The 19,000-nt window shown below is 46.1% G+C and overlaps 2 protein-coding genes across 2 annotated transcripts; both read left to right on the forward strand.

Moving 5' to 3' along the window:
- Positions 1 to 646: 646 nt before the first annotated feature.
- On the forward strand, positions 647 to 1,267 carry LOC135830602 (uncharacterized). Its single transcript, XM_065342835.1, has one exon. It carries the CDS (start codon positions 647 to 649, stop codon positions 1,265 to 1,267), a length of 621 nt encoding a protein of 206 aa, XP_065198907.1.
- A 1,104-nt stretch (positions 1,268 to 2,371) lies between these two features.
- LOC135830604 (myoblast growth factor receptor egl-15-like) lies at positions 2,372 to 13,165 on the forward strand (the record flags this gene model as incomplete). The annotated part of the gene is given in 11 exon segments (XM_065342836.1): positions 2,372 to 2,697; positions 3,487 to 3,603; positions 4,032 to 4,118; positions 5,662 to 5,784; positions 6,026 to 6,282; positions 7,070 to 7,183; positions 8,566 to 8,630; positions 9,375 to 9,415; positions 11,018 to 11,117; positions 11,289 to 11,385; positions 12,404 to 13,165. Coding segments are annotated over 11 exon segments (1,342 nt in total), but the record flags the coding sequence as incomplete, so codon positions are not given.
- Positions 13,166 to 19,000: the final 5,835 nt, after the last annotated feature.

Raw genomic sequence — 19,000 nt, forward strand, 5'->3', positions numbered from 1 at the left:
CGCTCAAATCCAGTGATCAAAATATCCAGGGTGAAGAGAAAACTCTCACTTGTCGGGAGAAACAATCCGCGAAGCGCTGCTAGCTACGGTTCCTGAGATAAATCACTCGTAAGTTGAGCCGCGATCGCGGCAATTTCAAAAGCGTGCAGTGCGACTTTGGTATTGAGAATTTTGAGACTTTTCGTCACGCTGGTTTACTCGAATTTGCACGGGTTTCACTGTTGATATTGTCGAGAGTACACAGCGAAAAAATTGGAACTCCACGATCGAGCAAAATGAAATATCTGGAGCGGGACGCAATTGGACGCATTTGGGGCATTTTTCGTACTGTCGCTGCGATCTAGCGCTGGATAGACGGTGTGCCGGCGATCATGATCGACCTCATTCTCTTCGTCTCGCGGAGACCTTTCCAGGAAGCCCTAGATTGTGAGGATTGAGTGAGTAGAACTGAAGCTATGATCCAAGGAACACGAAAAAATGCAGAATTTTGAAATTTCCCTGTGGCTCTTAAAGGGTTAAGTTTGAACCATCCAAGTCGCAGCTCCTACGAATCTCCTGCCATCGACAGCAGCCTTGGTCTGTCCCCGCAATACACTTTGGAGGGGAGGTCATCCCACAACAGCCACACCTCAAGCTCCTCGGAGTTATGGTTGACTCCAAGCTATCCTTTTCCGCCCATCTCCGGTCAGTTGCTGCCAGGGCAAACTCACGTCTTGGCCTCCTACGTAGAGCTGCTCGTGTTCTGGACTGCCGTGGCATGCTGGCCGTGTATCACGGCTTCGTCCGGCCCCTGCTCGAGTACGCTCCCCTTGTCTGGATGGGAGCTGCTCCCACTAACCTTGAACACCTTAACAGAGTGCAGAGGCGTGCCCTCCACATCCTGGGACCCAACATCTTGCTACAGAGCCTAGAGGCCCGACGGACAGTGGCGGCACTGACTTTCGTCTACAAGCTGCTGGGTCAACCAGGTCCTCCTCTGCTGAGATCCATGGTCCTCCCTCTCGTCGTCCACCATGCCGCACCTGTAACCCGGAGACAATGCCAACAGTCTGCTTCACACCCCTTCCAACTGGAAAATGTTCTCCCTCCAGGCGCTCCTAACTACCTAAGACGCGCCTTTCCATACAACATCATCAACACCTGGAATGCACAGCCATCCTACCTCTTCACCAAACCACCATCTCCTAAGGGCCTACAATCCTTCAAAGCGAACGTCCACTACCATCTTCGCCGAAGCCAGTGGCTTTGGGCCACAGACTCCCTCTAACAGTTCAGAACTATTTCCATCCTGAAGCTCCCCCCCCCCCCAAGCATTGCATGATGTTCACTGCATCTGAACTGCCTTTGAATCTATTTTTCTCTCTTCTTGTTCTCTCTCCACCCCCACCCCCCACCCCCACCCCCCCCCCCCTCTCTCTCTCTCTCTCTCACTCACTCTCACTCACTGTCTCTCTCTCTTTCTCTCTCTCTCTCTCTCTCTCTCTCTCTCTCTCTCTCTCTCTCTCTCTCTCTCTCTCTCTCTCTCTCTCTCTCTCTCTCTCTCTCTCTCTCTCTCTCTCTCTCTCTCTCTTTCTCCACCCCCCCCCCCCTCTCTCTCTCTCTTTCTTTCTCCTCATCCATTCTACCTCACCTTCTCTTGTCTTTATCGCACTAAATCACCCCCCTCTTTTAGGCTATGGTGCGCAAGCTCACGTTAACGCCGAGACCATAGGTCGGTGTTGTGGGCTTGCCTCACCAGCACAGGCTTGCTTTGCAGCCCCTACTCTCCCTGCTGTTTTGTCATTGTATACTCTGTTGTCTTCTCCCCTTCTGACGAGTAGGTTGTGTACTTAGTAAAAAAATAAAAAAATAAAAAAATTGTCATGTTGCGTGGTGATGTCTGCGGCGTCCATACTTTTCATAGCTATTATTAAACTTTGATCTCCACATAGATTATTATGTAAAAATAGAAGAGTGTCCATTTCTCCATACCTTGAGTTCTGACGGTAAATGGTAAAATTCCTGTTTTGCAGCTTGTCTGCTGGGATTCCTTGAATGGGGCTCTCTTTTAAAAGTATTCTCAACAGCAGCAGAGCATACATTTTTGGTCCGGCTTCATTCTTCTTTATTGGCTATGTTCACTAGGTCTGTGTGTGTGTGTCTGTCTGTTTGTGTCTGTCTGTTTGTGGGCACATGTGTCTGTCTGTGTGTGTTTGTATGTGTGTACATGTGTGTGTGTGTGTGTGTGTGTGCATGTGCGTGTATGTGCATGTGTGCATGCATGTGTGTGCGTGCATGCGTGTACGGATGTGTGGATGTGTGCGCGTCCTGTTTCTTATCAACATTCGTGCTTGCTAATGCTAACTGACATGGCGATGGACAATGTGGACAGGGGCACAACAAGACGCACACTCATGCAGGAAATGGTGTACAGTGATCCGGAGGTGGGTGGCAGTGGGATAGTCTTCACACCGTCTCGGCCTTCACCCGAAACCAACGCAATCACCGACAATTTTTTGAGAAATTGTCCTCTGCCAGAAATTCCACCTGCCGCACCTATTGCTTGCCCAAGAGACATTCCGTCACCAGTCCTTGCTGAATGGCCACACAACTCCAATGAAGCGAAAATGGCGGAGCGGCAGAGAAAGAACGTCTTTCCCATCGAACCAGTCAGCTTCGCTCACATGTCAACCTGCTGGAAAACATCTTTCGGACGAAGTAAGAAATATCTCCGGTCATTCTGTGATGTGTGTCTTTGTTGTGCAGTCAACAGGCATTTCGATTATAGTGTATGTTATGTATTAGGTAATGTAGGGGGTTTGTAGCTATATGGTTTTGTGTTTGCTGTGTGTGATTTTGTAGCACGTTGACAGTGCTTATCATAACATGTCAGGGAATAATTTTCTTTTAATTTCTTGCATAGCAATTTTGCCATGCAAAATCAAACTTGAATAGCGATTCAAAAATGTTGGGTAGCAATTTTCTTCAACACCTGACAACATTGCCCTTCCCCAGAGCTGATCAGAGTGCAAACTCGGACAACAAGCACACAGTGACACCTTAGTTGCAAACCTAACTAATTGGTGCGATGATGCATAGCTCAGCACTTTCGAAGTTTCGTGCATCTTTTTCATCCTTCAGATACACACCTGGCATACACACTGTGCATCATAGGGTACAGTGAAAAACCCAACATATATCGCAGTTTTCTGCGACACGTTTCTGAAGTTTCTTAGCACCTCAGACGAATTGAGTAGCAAACTGCGATGCAATACCGATTAAATTATTCCCTGCATGTCTAGTTGATAACTAGGACCCTAGCCATAGCACAGGCAGTTCTGTTGTTCTTGTCATTGTTCATACAACTCTTTTTGTTTTTATCTTGCTAGTTTGCTGCTGCATCCAAGCCCCTGTAGACGCTGTGCAGCGGTGTGTGTTCATTAGTAGTAAGTAGAACAAGCAGTTGTGTTGGTGTCCATGTCATTCTAATTGCCATTGGTTGTACAGCAAAGCAGAGCATTCTACACGCTATCACGGAGGCATTTCAAGAAAGCCCAACTGTCGCGAATGAAATTGTGGAGCAACTCGAACCAGCGTATGTGCTTGAAAATGGCGCAGTGGCCGGTAAGAGCATACAGGCAAGACACACATGATTGCAATCTGCACATGTCTCTCAGTCTCATTCTCCGTTTTCTCTCCTCTCTCTCTCTCTCTCTCTCTCTCTTTCCCTGCATCCCTCCCTCCCTCCCTCTCCCTCTCTTTCTCTCTCTTTCTCTCTCTCTCTCTCTCTCTCTCTCTCTCTCTCTCTCTCTCTCTCTCTCTCTCTCTCTCTCTCTCTCTCTCTCTCTCTTTCTCTCTCTCTCTCTTTCTCTCTTCTCTCTCACTCTCACTCTCTCACTTTCTCTTGCACTTGATTCCATGTTACATGGTTTCAGTGATGTTGGTTTATCACACCAGAATTTTTATTTATTCTGCCACACACACACACACACACACACACACACACACACACACACACACACACACACACACACACACACACACACACACAGATGCGATCGGATTAGGTCGTCGGTGCACAGCATATGCTGTCCGTGAAGGTGACGAGAAGATAGTTGCTGCTCTCAAGTGTGTCAGCTGTAAGTCTACCTGAACCTGTGCATATATGCCAAACGTCCTAGATTGCCCGGGACAGTCCCGGGAATGGCTTGTCTGTCCCGGGGTCCCGGGAGGTTCTGCGAAAGTCCCGGGATCGAAACGGGACTGTTGAAGCCGATGTTTTTTTCATTTTTATTACGATTTTCAGGTATCCTCCATCTAGAGTCGGCCGTGTGCTCGCACTTGTACTTGCGGCACGTAGAATCTAGTACTAGGCAAAGCTCGAAGCGCGGCGAGTGCGGACTGGATCGATCGCGTACAGTTTGTAGTACTCGAACGATCTGGTGCAACATGCTGCATGCACTGAATGCGCTGCACTGGCCCACACACGTGCCTTGCGCAGGGTAGATCTACGAGGCCTGGGCCTAGCTGGGTTGGATGATCATGATGATCATGACATGGGTAACACTGCACTTGCACCGGACTTGCAACGCTGTTTTTTTGTTTGTTTTTTTTTGTATTTTCACTAATAGGTGAAGTGAAAAATTAATATCTCTGATAATGATGGATGCACAAAAATGGTGTCTAGGGAAAACGGTCCAAATCTAGGGAATTGAGGCAGGTTGTCCAGGGGACTCGAGACTCCAGGTTGGCATGTACGCCTGTCTTCAGCAAACACACGATAGTTCTCGGCTGACTCAGTCTCTGAAGACATGTGGTCACTGTTCACTTACTGACATGTGTGTTGATGTGTGTTATGAGATCTAGGGTGATTGCTATCTCAACACAGCCAGTCACACGGGCATAGCTTACACAACTGTGGTTTGGTGATCAGACCTGAGAAGGTCATTTTTTTCCTTGGTCGGGAGATCTCCGTCCAAGTAGTACCTACGCCAGCCAATTGCCGACTTAACTGGCTACATATGAAACCACCTTTCCTTCCTTTCTCCACGAGACTCCCTTTTATAGGCATCCATTTGCCTCTGGAGAATCCTTGAAAATATGTAATATCAATATGACGTAGTCAAGTGGTTTGCTTCACTGTCCGAAGAGTGCTCAATACCCATGTCGGGCAAAGCCGTGTACACAAGAGAGAGATTGGAAGATTGAAAGTTGCCTGATGGTCGTAGTAATACGTGAAACTCAGAGTTGTAACAAAGCTTCCAATCTCTCTCTTGTGTAATATCAATATGAGCTATGCGTCTGAGTCATGTAGAATAGTTGCTGAATAACACAACAATCATGTGCTTCAGTAGTATAAAACTGGACTTGTACAGTCTCTCCATAGGTGAAATTGTCGGGCCCCTACCAAATAAGTGTCTTCAAAATTGTCTCTGTAAACACATTTGTACTTCATTCAATGGGTTGCTGGGGTGCAAAAGTGCTCTTTGATCTTTAGAATTCACAACCCTCACTGAGCAGCCTCAGCTACTTTCCTGCATGTTGCTGGTACAAAGATTGTTGCTTCTTATGAACACGGCTGCTTATCCAGAAGATGGCCTGCTTTGATCAGCTGTTTTTTTCCTCCGTGTGTCTGTACCTGCATGTAAAGAGCTGTGCAATGTCTTGTGTTGATGTCTCCAGTGGACAAATTGCACTATGCCCAGTACCACATGTCACTGATTGGCGAGGCTTTTGTGCTTAGATCGGCTGCCTGTCACGAAAACATCTTGAAGCATGTTGGTGTCTGTTGGGGTGGAGCAACAAGTAAGAAAGTCCATTGTTGTTCTCATATTCTGCTTATTGGCATAACAACTTTGGGTCGAGTATGAACGGTTACCAGCTGCGCATTCGAGTATATATTTCAGATTTTTCATATACGATGGCATGGTGTCAATATATCGTACATGTAATGTTGCTGATTGCATCATTAGAGGACACTATCTATGTACATATTTTGGGTGCGCACCGTGATTCTGCATTTTTCTTGACTGCTTTCCTTCTGTAGTGATACCACATGTTTTGGTCGAGTACTGTGGAAATGGTAGCTTGCTGGAGTTACTCCTTGGGCGCAGGGCTGTGCAGAAAAAGGCAGATGTCAGGTTTGGTAATCGCAAAGATGATGAGGACGCTGTCGGCTATGCTATTATTGATGAGACGAATGCCATGATAAAGCGAAGCCAGCAAGAAGTACTGATGCCAGACCAGATGCTGGACCTGGCTCTGCAATTGGCTCGTGGGATGCAGGCACTAGCTAAGCAGAAGGTAGGGATGTTATCAAGGTTCTAGCCAGGAATAAATAGTGGGGGGGGGGGGGGAGCTATGCACTGGTCTATACACTTCGATGCATAGCATAGCATAGCAAATGTGTGCATGCTAACACATGCATAGTGAATCAGGTCATACATAAATCTCGTGTTAACACGTACTTATCAAAAAAAATTCACGGTTCGCGTCAGACTCGGTCTCTGTATATAGAGGCCGAGTTTTCCGCATCCGTAGGAATGCCACCACCCTTCAAGGATCAAGGCGCAGCAGATGCAGCTCCTAAAGCGGTGGGAGGTGAGTAGATCAGCTCACCAGCATGTGGTCAAAGACCGAAAATCCCATTCACTGCATCCATGTTTTCCTCGTGCCAGGCCACGAGTTCCCAATTAACTGTGGGTCGCAGCACGGCTGGAAAAAAATCCTTCCGCTTCCAAGCAGGACTTGAACCTGGTACCCTCTGTTTCTCAATCATGGTCTTAGACCATCCCACTATGCCTGTACTTATCAAGCAAAGGTTTATTGCTACATCACACCTTTTCACCTGGTCCCAAGACAACAGCGTCCAACTTAGAATGTGCCGTACGTGAACATTGCCTCTCCATATCTGTACTTGGGGCTGCAGTAGTAATATCTGCTGTGAGACAACTGGGGGGAGGGGGGGGGGGGAGAAATCACGGTGAATTATTTTAAAGCGACATCCAGAAAACCTCTTATGTCAAATATCCTCTCAAAATTCAAACAATATCGTTGCCACATTTTCCTTCTCCTTCTGTGAACTTTCCAGATCCAGCACGGGCGTCTTACCGCGTCCACTACATTTGTGACGTCAAACCTGACCGTTAAAGTTGCCGGCATGTCGGTGACGGGAATGGCCTCCAGACAAGAACTTGATGAGTGGGTAAGACCCTGTTCTAGTGGTGATCACGGCTCTACAACCCATTCATTCCTTGATGCTTCTTGAATAACCACACCAACATTGACTTGACTCTACAAGCCATTCATTCCTTGCTGCCAACCGCTTTAATTAATGCGCTTGCCGAATCCCTGCGCAATATTGACATCCCCAATTCATTTCACCATTTGTGTATGTTTGTGTATGTGTGTGTTTAAAAAAATGAAAAAAACCAAAAAGTAGGGATTCACTGACCAGAGAAAGCCACTTCATAGCTGTGTGGTGTAGACCAGGCTGAATAGTGGCGGGCAATTCTTCAGCCCTGCAAGCTGTTGAATGGTGCAATCCCAGCACAAGCTTGTATGGCTCCTTGCTGTGGCATCGCTATCATTTCCTCCGGCGATGGGCGTCAAATGGTCCAAATGGTGTGTGTGTGTTTGTGTGTGTGTGTGTGTGTGTGTCTTTTCACCGCCGACGTGGGCACATAGCCCTCGTCGGCGGTGGAAAGACTGCGCTGTAAAGGACCTCCGCTCACGAGACCTTGAAGCAGACTGGTACAGAGTGGCCTGTGACTCAAACCCAGACTGGAGGTTGGCTTACACCTCGGACGCCCCGGATCCCCTCGTACCGGCACCGGTGACTTGTTTCACATGCGCCCGGCACTTCGCACGTCAGGGTGACCTCGCTAGGCACAAGTGCACGGCTGAACGGCAGAAGCCGGTTTCGGAGCAGAGAGGTGCATGTCAGTGCCCTCTGTGTCATCGTTGGTTCCGGAGCCGCGGAGGCTTGGCTGTGCATCGTTGCTCCGCTTCTACCTCGTGCCCAGTACCGACCGAACCAGCTGCTGTTGTCGCCGGTGACACTACCGCTTGGAGGTGCTGCAATGCTCACTGTGGCACCTGCAATCGTTGTTTCCGCTCAACCCAGGGATGCAACCGCTATCGCTGTTCAGCGCACTGCCACCGACCAACGACCAGAGAACGGGACAAGTTCCCGCATATGTGTATCTGCTCTCGCCGGTTCCGACTAGTCTCGCATCTGGAGCGCCATCGGGTGGAGTGCTCTTTCTCTCTCTCTGCTGCCCCTCCGGGGCCCACGTGACCCTAGTGGTAGTGGCTCTATAGGACAGGACAGGACAGGTGTGTGAGTGTGTGTGTGTGTGTGTCTGTGTCTGTGTGTGTGTGTGTGTGTGTGTGTGTGTGTGTGTGTGTGTGTGTGTGTGTGTGTGTGTGTGTGTGTGTGTGTGCGTGTGTGTGTGCATGTATGCGTGCATGCTTGTCTGTGCATTTGTGTGTATTCTTATGTGTGTGTGTGTGTGTGTGTGTGTGTGTGTGTGTGTGTGTGTGTGTGTGTGTGTGTGTGTGTGTATGTGTGTGTGAATTTTGCAGATGTTCCCATGGGCAGCAGTTGAAATCCTGGAAGCAACCTCAAATCCTTCTCTGGAGGATGATGTGTAAGTGATGGATACATTAGTGATCAGAGAAATGTAGCCAGTGTCCTTTTGAAGTTGAACATGGACTGAACTGAAGCTATTCAGTTACACGACAGGTTGTGCTGTTCTGTGTAATGACTGACTACACTCCACACTTCAGTTCTTTTGTACCCGAGTTTATCTAGAGTATACAATTCTTTGTGTGCATGTGTGTGTGTGTACATGCTCAATCTGCGGACAGAACTATGTTGTCCCTTGTGGATTCGTCAGTGCAGCACAGAGAAAATGAGGCCGATCATAATAGCAACAAAAATAAAATAAAATTGTACCACGCCCGAACATACTTTTCCAGAATGTTATAACTGACCATTGAAGTCAGTGAGCTGTGACTGTACATTGTGTGGGCATATGTGCATGTGTCAGCGCATGTGTGCATGAATTGTGGGTATGAGTGTATGTGTGTGTCTGTCTGTCTGTCTGTCTGTCTGTCTGTCTGTCTGTCTGTCTGTCTGTCTGTCTGTTTGTGGGTATGAGTGTATGTGTGTGTCTGTCTGTCTGTCTGTCTGTCTGTCTGTCTGTCTGTCTGTCTGTCTGTATGTATGCGTGTCTGTGTTGTTCACTGTGGTCCAATCGGAAGAGCACGTAAACAAATAAACTGAACAATTATAATAAAATATAATATTACCAATGAAACTCTTCACTTTAAAAGTACGTGCCAGTGACTCACTTACTACGGTTTTCCGATTTCTTCCCTTGTTTCTTCAGATGGTCATACGGTGTTGTTGTCAGTGAGATAATGACCTTAGGTAAGACCCCTAAGCACTAGATTGTCAACAGCAGTCTCCCATTGAACCATACCAGGTTTCTAGACAGGAACCAAATGTTAGGGGGGGGGGGGGCAGGGGTACGGGAAACAGCAAATGTATCCACTGTTTGTTCAGGGTAGGAGAGAGGGGGGGGAGTTGCTCCACCCCCCCCCCCCCCTAACGCCATTTTGGGTAGAACCCTGCATTCACACCGCTTGAATAGATGCTTCACGGGATCTAACTGATTCTTCTACAGTTTAGACCAAGGATATTTTAATCCGTGAGTCGAAAGCAGCACGAAGGCTCATGCAGCCCCTGCAGCCCTCAGATTTGTGTTTGCACCGTGCATGATGTCATTGAAATGTTAACGCGGCTCTTCTTTTGACTCTTGGGTTGGGTTTCTTTGGCCACGAGTGTACAAATGCAGGGTTCACAGCAACCATGCCAACACCTCGATTACGTGGGAGGACATCTTGGATCTGATCACCATAGAGACGAACTCGCGTGACCGCTAAGCGCAGGCGTAGAACGCAGTCGCGCAAGGAGATTTTGACTTGCTTGGGCTTAGTTGCTGTGACAAGAACTGAGTCGTGCATGGTGAAGGAGATGGCCGGAGACTGCCTCACCATCTCTATTTCATTTCGGTAGTTCTTGTTTCCTTCCAAGTGGATTATTTCGCGAGCAGTGTTGGCCTTATCGGCCGAAGGCTTCATTCAGACTGTCCGCACACGGAGTCCTGCAAAAAGTAGCCCCTATTGGCCATCAAACCGTATCGATTAAAACAAAAAGCTCTCGGACAAATCCTTACAATGGGTATTGAGAGTATGTTCCTAGAGTTTCAGAGGCCTAGGCAAAAGCATTGGTACAAATGAATATTTTTAATGCTCCCCACTTTCAAGTTTTCAGAGATATCTGCCTGATCGCATGTACACGATTCTGGCATGCTGGCTGGCTCGTGTGACAGCGGCCTGTCCAAAATGACGCCCACGCTTTTGTGTGATGCTGTGAGCCCTGAAATGTAGCAGGTCATGAGCTGTTGGTTGTCATAAGTACGTTTCTTGTTCACGATAAGAGAGGTGTCCCTTTTCAACTTTGAATGGGCTGAACGCAAAAAAAAAACCAAATCAAATACCTTGCCAACTGTGCAAGGCAGGCACGGAATCGGTTCGAAACACTGATCCTGAAATGACAGATAACTGATAGAGTCTAGCCTCGAAGCACTTTGGCGAGCAGCAATACCAACCACGGTCAATTTGAGATTATGCGGCTGGGCTCAAAAGGTTTGGATCTTCAACATTAACATTACATTTTTATTCTGGTGTCTCAAGCATTTTGACAGATCTCTCTAACCCCTCACCCTATCCCCTGACTACTAGGTACTGCACCTACCACTGACCTATTTCCTACCGTAGTGTAATGCCTGTTGTGAAATTTGTGTATAAATTGTACATAGCATGCATGCTTAGTGCTACTCTGATTGCCATGCAGTATAGATGCTCGTACAAGTATGTGTCAGTGTGCGCGTGCGTGTGTGTGTGTGTAAATGTGTTTGTACAATCATGTAAATGGTACATGCCTGTCACTATCTCCTTGCCTCTTCAGGTGATCGTCCCTATCAGGATGTTGGTACGCGAACTGATCTCATTCACCACCTCGCCTCTGGCCATCATATCGAGAAACCGGAAAGGATGACGCAGTTTGTGTAAGTCCTGCGCCTTCGCGGCCTTTGCTCCACGTCAAATCATAATCATTGTAACTCATCGTCTTTAGTTGCACCCAACACTTTGTCAAACATTTCATTGGGTGGTTTCAGATCTTCTCCACCTGATACAGTACTGGATACATGTCCTGGTTGATGTATGATCCGATGCAGGTATACCTTGATCAAAGACTGCTGGATGCGCCACCGGCAGGATCGCCCAAACTTTGACGCTATTGTGAACTTCCTTTTCAACGTCCTAAATGCACCAGTAAGTGCTCTGAGTATCACATTCCCCACTGTTAGAGTACAATTGCAATGTTAGTTGGGTACTACAGGTGAAACCGGATCCAACAAGAATATGAAGATGAAAAAGTGTTTTAACTCCGAGTTTCACGCACGAAGCGATCATCAGGAAACGGTAAAACCTGATCAAGGAATTTTCCGATTAAAAATGTATACAAGCCAACGCAGTCACCAAAATCTGAAACTAGAATTAGACGTATATAAACTTACTAACTTTGGTTTGAATTGGACAAATTCCCCGATATTGGGCATCCTGAAAAGGTCTTGACGAGACAAACGCAATGAGCCCACACCCGGCCCCACAGGTTGCACTGGTCCAGCGCTGCAAGCCAAGGAACTCGCACCAGCGGTGTAAACCAGGGAACGCTCACACTTGAGATCGATTTCCATCCACTATTTCAATCCTCTTGCTCGTATTGATCTCGATTGTTTCGTAGAGACTCCCGGGAATATACTTTCTAATTTGAATTGTTGTCGCCTTGCCAACCAGTGACGTAAACAAGGAAACTTTGAGCCGTCGACCTGCGCGTCGCGCTCTGAACGCACATTTCCCGTGTCCAAAATCACGTGTGCTGTAACTCAGGAACCCCTCTTCCTATCGCATTGGAAATTGTTTGAGGCGACAGCTGAGAGTCTTCTCGTCGACCTACATATCTCTCCGAAAGACCGAGATTTAACCAAGTTACGATAGTTTCAAAATTCACACCCCAACGATTCCATTGGATCGATGCTTGTATGTACGGACATTAAAGGGTTAACATGTGCAATGTTTAAGTCTGTCGCTCTGGTTTCAACTGCCACCAGCGTTCATAACTCTTCTTGTGTGTTTGTGTGTATGCGTGACTGTGTGTGTATATGCTTATGTGTGTTGTTGTTTATGTTGTTGCTGGTGGTGTTTCTGCTGTTGCTGTTGTTGTCGTTGCTTTTGTCATTGCTGTTGTCGTTGCCGTTGTCGTTGTTGATGCTGTTGTTTCATCATGCAGTATATCAGTGTATAAGAAGTACCAGCCAGTCAGCCGATTTGTCTCTTCGTCCAAATGCAACGACTCACGGTATATTTCCAGCGTCTCACTTGCTGCATTTTCAAATGTGTTGTAGCTGTTCAGAAACAGTTTATGGCAGCATCTATGCGAGTTTTTTGAAATCCTCGATTATTCTACAAGGTTGAAGCTGCATATGTTTTGTTGGTGTTTTTCTGTACTTTAGACTAAGCATAGAAATGATTGTGTGTGTGTGTGTGTGTGTGTGTGTATGTGTGTGTGTGTGTGTCCTCCATGGTCAAACGGAGGCTATTTCCCGATGCCTCGCTTGAATTTCGACGGGCTTCCTGATTCTTGGTCAGCATGTATTGTTGAAATAGCGGTATACTTTCCTACAAAAGGATGATATTCCTCACACCTTTCTCAGTTTCTGACTACAAGATTCCTAATGTTAATACTTTTTCCGGTTCTATATGGCCCACTTTGAGCTTGATGAAATTGATTTCTGTGTTAGTCTCCTTGACCAAAAGCCCAATGTGGGAGCTGCTGCTATTCTTTGCGCCCTGAAATCTTGATGAATTCCGTATGTGCATACTGGACTTAATCCTTCACAATACGCCGAAGTGCAATGTTACTAAATCTCATATACTATTGACTTGACTATGTACTCAGGTCTATCCTCCTTTTCAAATGTTTCACTTTTCCATTTCCAAGATTGTCACGTTCCATATAATAATTGCAATTCCAATAAACTAAGTGGAGGAAACTTCCGTGTTGCTACTTGTAGCATTGACTGTCCACTTTCGTTTAGTACCATGTCCAGTGGTGATTTCTGCATCCGTGGTGATCATGCTCATGCACAAAACTGGAGTCTCTGACGAACTCGTGTGTATGCACAGTACCGTTGTAGAATTGCAATCACAGTCTCAGACCATCACATTATGCCAGCCTGCCAATGAAAGAGTGGAAATTCTGTAAATCCAGGAATAATTGAACTCGCAATACAGTGTATATCATACAGCCATTCTAACATAAACTTAACTCGCATGGGGAGTAGGCATATGCGGATAATGCCGGCAGAAATATTGGCAGAATTCGGTACTTTTTCTGGTAAGTTTCATGCATGTTTGGTATGTGGATAAAGAAATGGAGCAGAATTCGAGAAATTGCCCGCCATACGGTTTGTATGGTTCTGCCAAATTCACTGCTTTTAGAGCAGAATCTGCCACCTTTTCGAGCATTATCCGCCACGCGTCAATGCCTAATGGGGAGCCATGGACTATTTGGGGATACAGAAGATTATCACAGACCACAGGTTGTGATTCTAAAACAATTATTTTTAAATCCATTGTTTCCCGATGCTATTATTCATCATTTTATGGTTCGTGTTAGACTCGGACAACAATATTGAATAGCTACTCACCACGTGACTAAGTGGTGTTACCATAGAACTCTGTGCTACCTCAGGAAACTAACTTTTTACTTGACATACTGACAGATGCCCGCACAAAGTTCGAGTACAGGCCAGTCAGTGATATCAGCATAGAGATGAAATTTATGCAAGTGATGTCAGTAAACATGGTATAGCCTATAGGATATAGTGGAGTCAGCAGACTCAGCACAGAGCTCAGTGATGTGCGGAAGAAGACTTTGCAGTATTGGTGTCTGTAAAGAGTAACTGTTGAAATTGTCAGTACCAATCATAATGGGATCACGAACTGGGCCATTAGATCTATGCCTATGGTGCATCGCTATATGGATGCCATGGTTGAGCAGCAGTTAAAGTCAGTCCAGCTGTTAAGTTTCTTCTTGTGACCAGACGAGACCACACGACGCTTGCAGACACGATCACGCTCACATAGTAAACTACTTACTTTTCGCAATCCTTCTCGCTCCACATTTACTGGCACACACGCAGACATAGACAGCAATAGCGACAACACACAAAGTGAAGGGTAGTTGGCCGCAGCCAGATGTGAACCGGGTAACGAGTGAGGTATGGAAGCAAGGACTGAAAACAGAGTGTCTCAGATAGAATAGGTGTGCCAGCTGATAGCAGAAATACATGTAGGTCATGATGCAGAACCCTTGTAACCGTCAGATTAATTTCCCTGGACTGAGGCAGCCGGGAAAAAACACTCGCGCCGACGGACACAGTCGTGAGGAAAAAACCCGGGTGTATATCCCCAATGGCCATTAGGCATCATGTAGGCATGGCAAGCACATAACGGCAAAAAGTGATAAAAAAGCAATAATATTACTTGTATGATGAACAGAAATAAAGGGTGGGAAGGCAGGGACACTGGTGAGATTCGAATCTGACTAGGGACCGACGGATTCTGCTCGAAAAGGTGGCAGATTCTGCTCGAAAAGCAGTGAAATTGGCAGAACCATACAAACCTCTGTCCCCGGGGAAAATTGCGGAAAAAAATCGCAAAAAACGCGGAAAAAACGCGGCATAATATGGCATAATTTGCGGTGAATTTGCGGTAAATATGCGGTGAATATTATTGATATCATCTCGCGGCGGCAAGTTTGCAGTTGATATGAGGCAATTTTCAGTGAGTATGTAGTGAAATCAATCAGTTACAAGTCTCTGTTGTAAGCGCTCGTCATATTTGAGTACAAAGCCGCCACCGGATGAGACGTTGCTGACCGAACAGTGCACTGTGTGTACGTGTAGTACAACAAAAAAGTTCAAAAAACGCGGGAAAATCGCGGAAAACGTGGTCTTTTAAAAAATCGCAAAAAAACGCGGAAAAAACGCGGCCGCGGAATCGCAATTTTCCCCTTTACCCACATACCAAACATGCATGAAAATTACCAGAAAAAGTACCGAATTCTGCCAATTTTTCTGCCGGCAGAATCCGCCGGACCCTTAATCTGACTGAAGAAGTCAGGAAAAGAAACGACAATAAAGAACACACCAGATGCCATATTTGCAACTGAAAATGTTTCGCGAAAAATCATTTCTCGCCTAACTCGCTGCGCTCCGCCGGCGAGAAATACAAGTTACATAATGCCTCCTTCTCTTTTCCATTAAGCGACTCTTCTACACAGAGCGTCGTAACATCAACGCACCAACACAGCAGGGACACTTCCGTTGATAGATACTTGTTACGCCTCTAGACAAAGTTTTCGCTTCTTCCAGCTCATCAGGAGATCGGATGATAATGATGATAATGGAGTGTAAAGGAATGATATACAGCAGAAATGGCACAAGTACATTTACTATTCCATCCCATTGATGCAATCATGCATGTGATTATTCTCTTACCTGACAGAGCCCGTGTCGACGCCTGAGCGACTTCAAATGTTGATGTAAATTCTATGATACAACTGTCATGTTTACATGAAATCTCTATTCGGAGTTCCAGAATGAGAAGCCATTCATGATCTGCCAATAAGAAAAGGAAGATCAATTTGCACTTCAGAAGGTTTATCTTGATTGCTGGCAGTCACAGGAAAGTTTGATTCAGTCCGTTGTATACGTCCTTCGATGTTTTAGTAGTTTGAAATCGTGTGAGATCGCTCACCAACAAGCGTCAAAGCCATTGGTATGGAGACAGCTGTTGTTGGTTTGCTGATGGTAATCGTCAGCGCAGAATTCACTGATTGAGCGGCAGCAAGACGTAGTGTAGTTCCCGGATCAGACTCCACACTTTCCAACACAGGCCCGCCTAGTACAGTGATGATTTTGTTTTTGTTTTTTTGCTTTTTATTGAAAAACCACGAACCTTCAGACATGTGAATGTGCACATGATATACAGTGTACATACTTATGTATCGAGAAGGCAGCACGGAAACGGCAGTGGTGGTTTTTGTATGCAGTTTTATTGATATCAGTGATTGTCTAGTCACGAGATTCAGGAGGTAGTGTGATTCACCGTAGCACGGTTTTCATTCATTCGTTGAATGAAAGCTTGGGAGTTATGCACAGCTTACACAGTATTACTTCGGTAGACTGGCATATTAGCCTTTCCCTGTGGAGATACCAGTCGATTTCATGATGATGGATTTTGCTCAAGCTCCACCCCAGCCACCTCATAACACAATAAACCAACATCATTACCAAGCAAGTGGTCTCTTTGCTGCAACTTCAATATTATGAACCGAATTTTTGACGACAAGCCATCATCAGGAATTTTTGCTGTACTGTATTAGCGTGTGAAGCCATTGTGAGTCGAAAACAATAACACAACGCTGGCTTCGGGTGATGCGGTTACTCATGTCTACCATTAGCAGCATGAACTAAGGCAACCGGTTCCAAAGATGCAAAATTGGACTTATGAGAATACCTTTCAAAATGAGATCGACAAAGTATGTGTGACTCTTATGGAGGTAAAGATACAGTTGGCGGTTTTGCGGTATATACACACCTTCCCACACACACGCTCTCTCTGTGCAAAGTTATACTGTGTGCTCTGTATTGGCGTGTACTTACCACCATTTTGCCAGGTGAATCTTTACCGCCATGCTGAGTCAATCGTACGTACCAGTGGAATATTTAATTCCATCCTACTATGATGTATGTGTATAATGATAGGGAATGTAGTATGCAGAGCTTCGTAGTATGCAGAGCTTGTTTGTATAGACGACCACAGCAGACTATGGTCGTCTATACAAACAAGCTCTGCATATAGCCCTGGACGGATAATGCTGAAAACAAAATGGTAGCTTCTGCTCTAAAAGCAGTAAAATTGGCAGAACAACGCCAACGTTATGGCAGGCTTTTCCTTGAATTCGGCTCAATTTCTTCAACCACATATCAAGCATGAATCATGATTGAACATACAGCCAGAAAACGAACGAAATTCTGCCAATGTTTCTGACGGCATTATCCCGTCCAAGGGTTACCTGCTTAGGTTGACATGTGATCTGCATCATCTGCTTACAGCACTTCCATCATGTACCACTGGCACCAATCCATGTATGAAAGGTGCAACCTGTCAGCAGAGAGAACCAGCAGTTCATTGTCACTGTCCACCGCTAGTCTTTGGACGACGCTGTGAGGAACGTATGTGAGCTTCGGCTGCACTAAACCTTTTCGCACTGTTTCATGTCCTGCAATTCTTTGCACATATACTTTCTGAACTTAGAAGTTGCGACTTCGGCGGTAATAGTCATGAAGTTGATTGTAATAGTCATGAAGTTGTTTGTTTGTCGCGCTGGAAACAAAGAGTCTCTGTACGTTTGTATCCCTGGTGATGGTTTGGCCTGGAGAGCAGTATATAAGTGGTGCTTTTCAGGCACAATCTTCCTCAGCCTACTCAAGCTCAACTGATGAGGGGTGAATTCCCCGAAACACCGTGTATTGAGCAGGGAGTGGTGCTTTCTTGGAGGTTTGCCCAGTGGAAGGTGCGACGTGCTCCTCGTGTGCTCCGGATGGCAGTCGTGAGTCAGTCAAGTGTCAAGTTCGGCAAGAAGCGTGTGTTCCTAGTTGGAACAATCAACTTCATGACTATTACCACCGAAGTTGCATATTCTAAGTTCGTATTGTTTTCCCTCACGCGGACGTGCGACTAGTTGTTGGAGGTGACAGCGTTGCGAATAGCTATACTGGCTCTCAACGTCTGTTTATCACAACTCCATGAGCGACCCTGACTCACGCTGCTACCTGGAGCTTCACGAGGTGTTTGTCGCGCTGGAAACAAAGCGTCTCTGTACGTTTGTATCCCTGGTGATGGTTTGGCCTGGAGAGCAGTATATAAGTGGTGCTTTTCAGGCACAATCTTCCTCAGCCTACTCAAGCTCAACTGATGAGGGGTGAATTCCCCGAAACACCGTGTATTGAGCAGGGAGTGGTGCTTTCTTGCAGGTTTGCCGAGTGGAAGGTGCGACGTGCTCCTCGTGTGCTCCGGATGGCAGTCGTGAGTCAGTCAAGTGTCAAGTTCGGCAAGAAGCGTGTGTTCCTAGTTGGACCAATCAACTTCATATACTTTCTGTTTTAATCATTTCGCTTTATTCCATGTAAGAGACCAACACGACAAGGGAACGAAAACTGCTGGTTCGGAAATGCTTCGATTAGTCCTTCTTGACATGTGCGGAGGACGCTTAGATACATGTACCAGTTTAGGAATAATGATAATTGGCTGCATCTGTATTATACTTGGCCACGGCTGCTCTTGTACTAGGATGGCTGCAGGAGGGAATCTTCAACAACCAACCGCCAACATCATTACTCAGCGTCGCCAGGGATGTGAAGAACTTGAAGACAAATAGACTGAGAGCACTCGAGGCCTTCATTGGAAGACTCCGAGCCAAGGTGATGATTAAGGTCAGGGCTAGTCTCGTGTACTTGAAGACCGGCGTGTTTGTTGTTGTTGTTGTTGTTGTTGTTGTTGTTGTTGTTGTTGTTGTGTTTTTTGATTGAATTCTTTATTCTCACGATGGCACAATCGCCAATAAGAGGTTGTTGTTGTTGTTGTGATATACGTGATCAAAACGGGAATAAACCTAACAGGAGTGGAACCACTGATGCAACTGGGAAACCACAGAGATAAGGAAAGAAGCGATAATACTTCAGTAGAAAATTCCTAGGCAGGCGTGACACAACTAAAGGAAGGTGTAGTCCATTTTCTGGTTGGATTGTAACTTCTA

This window comes from Sycon ciliatum, unplaced genomic scaffold (assembly GCF_964019385.1).
Source record: "Sycon ciliatum unplaced genomic scaffold, ocSycCili1.1 SCAFFOLD_2043, whole genome shotgun sequence".
Classification (NCBI taxonomy): domain Eukaryota; kingdom Metazoa; phylum Porifera; class Calcarea; order Leucosolenida; family Sycettidae; genus Sycon; species Sycon ciliatum.

Excerpts from the sequence above, each read along its gene's own strand:
- LOC135830602 (XM_065342835.1), top strand. The coding sequence starts at position 647 with ATGGTTGACTCCAAGCTATCCTTTTCCGCCCATCTCCGGTCAGTTGCT.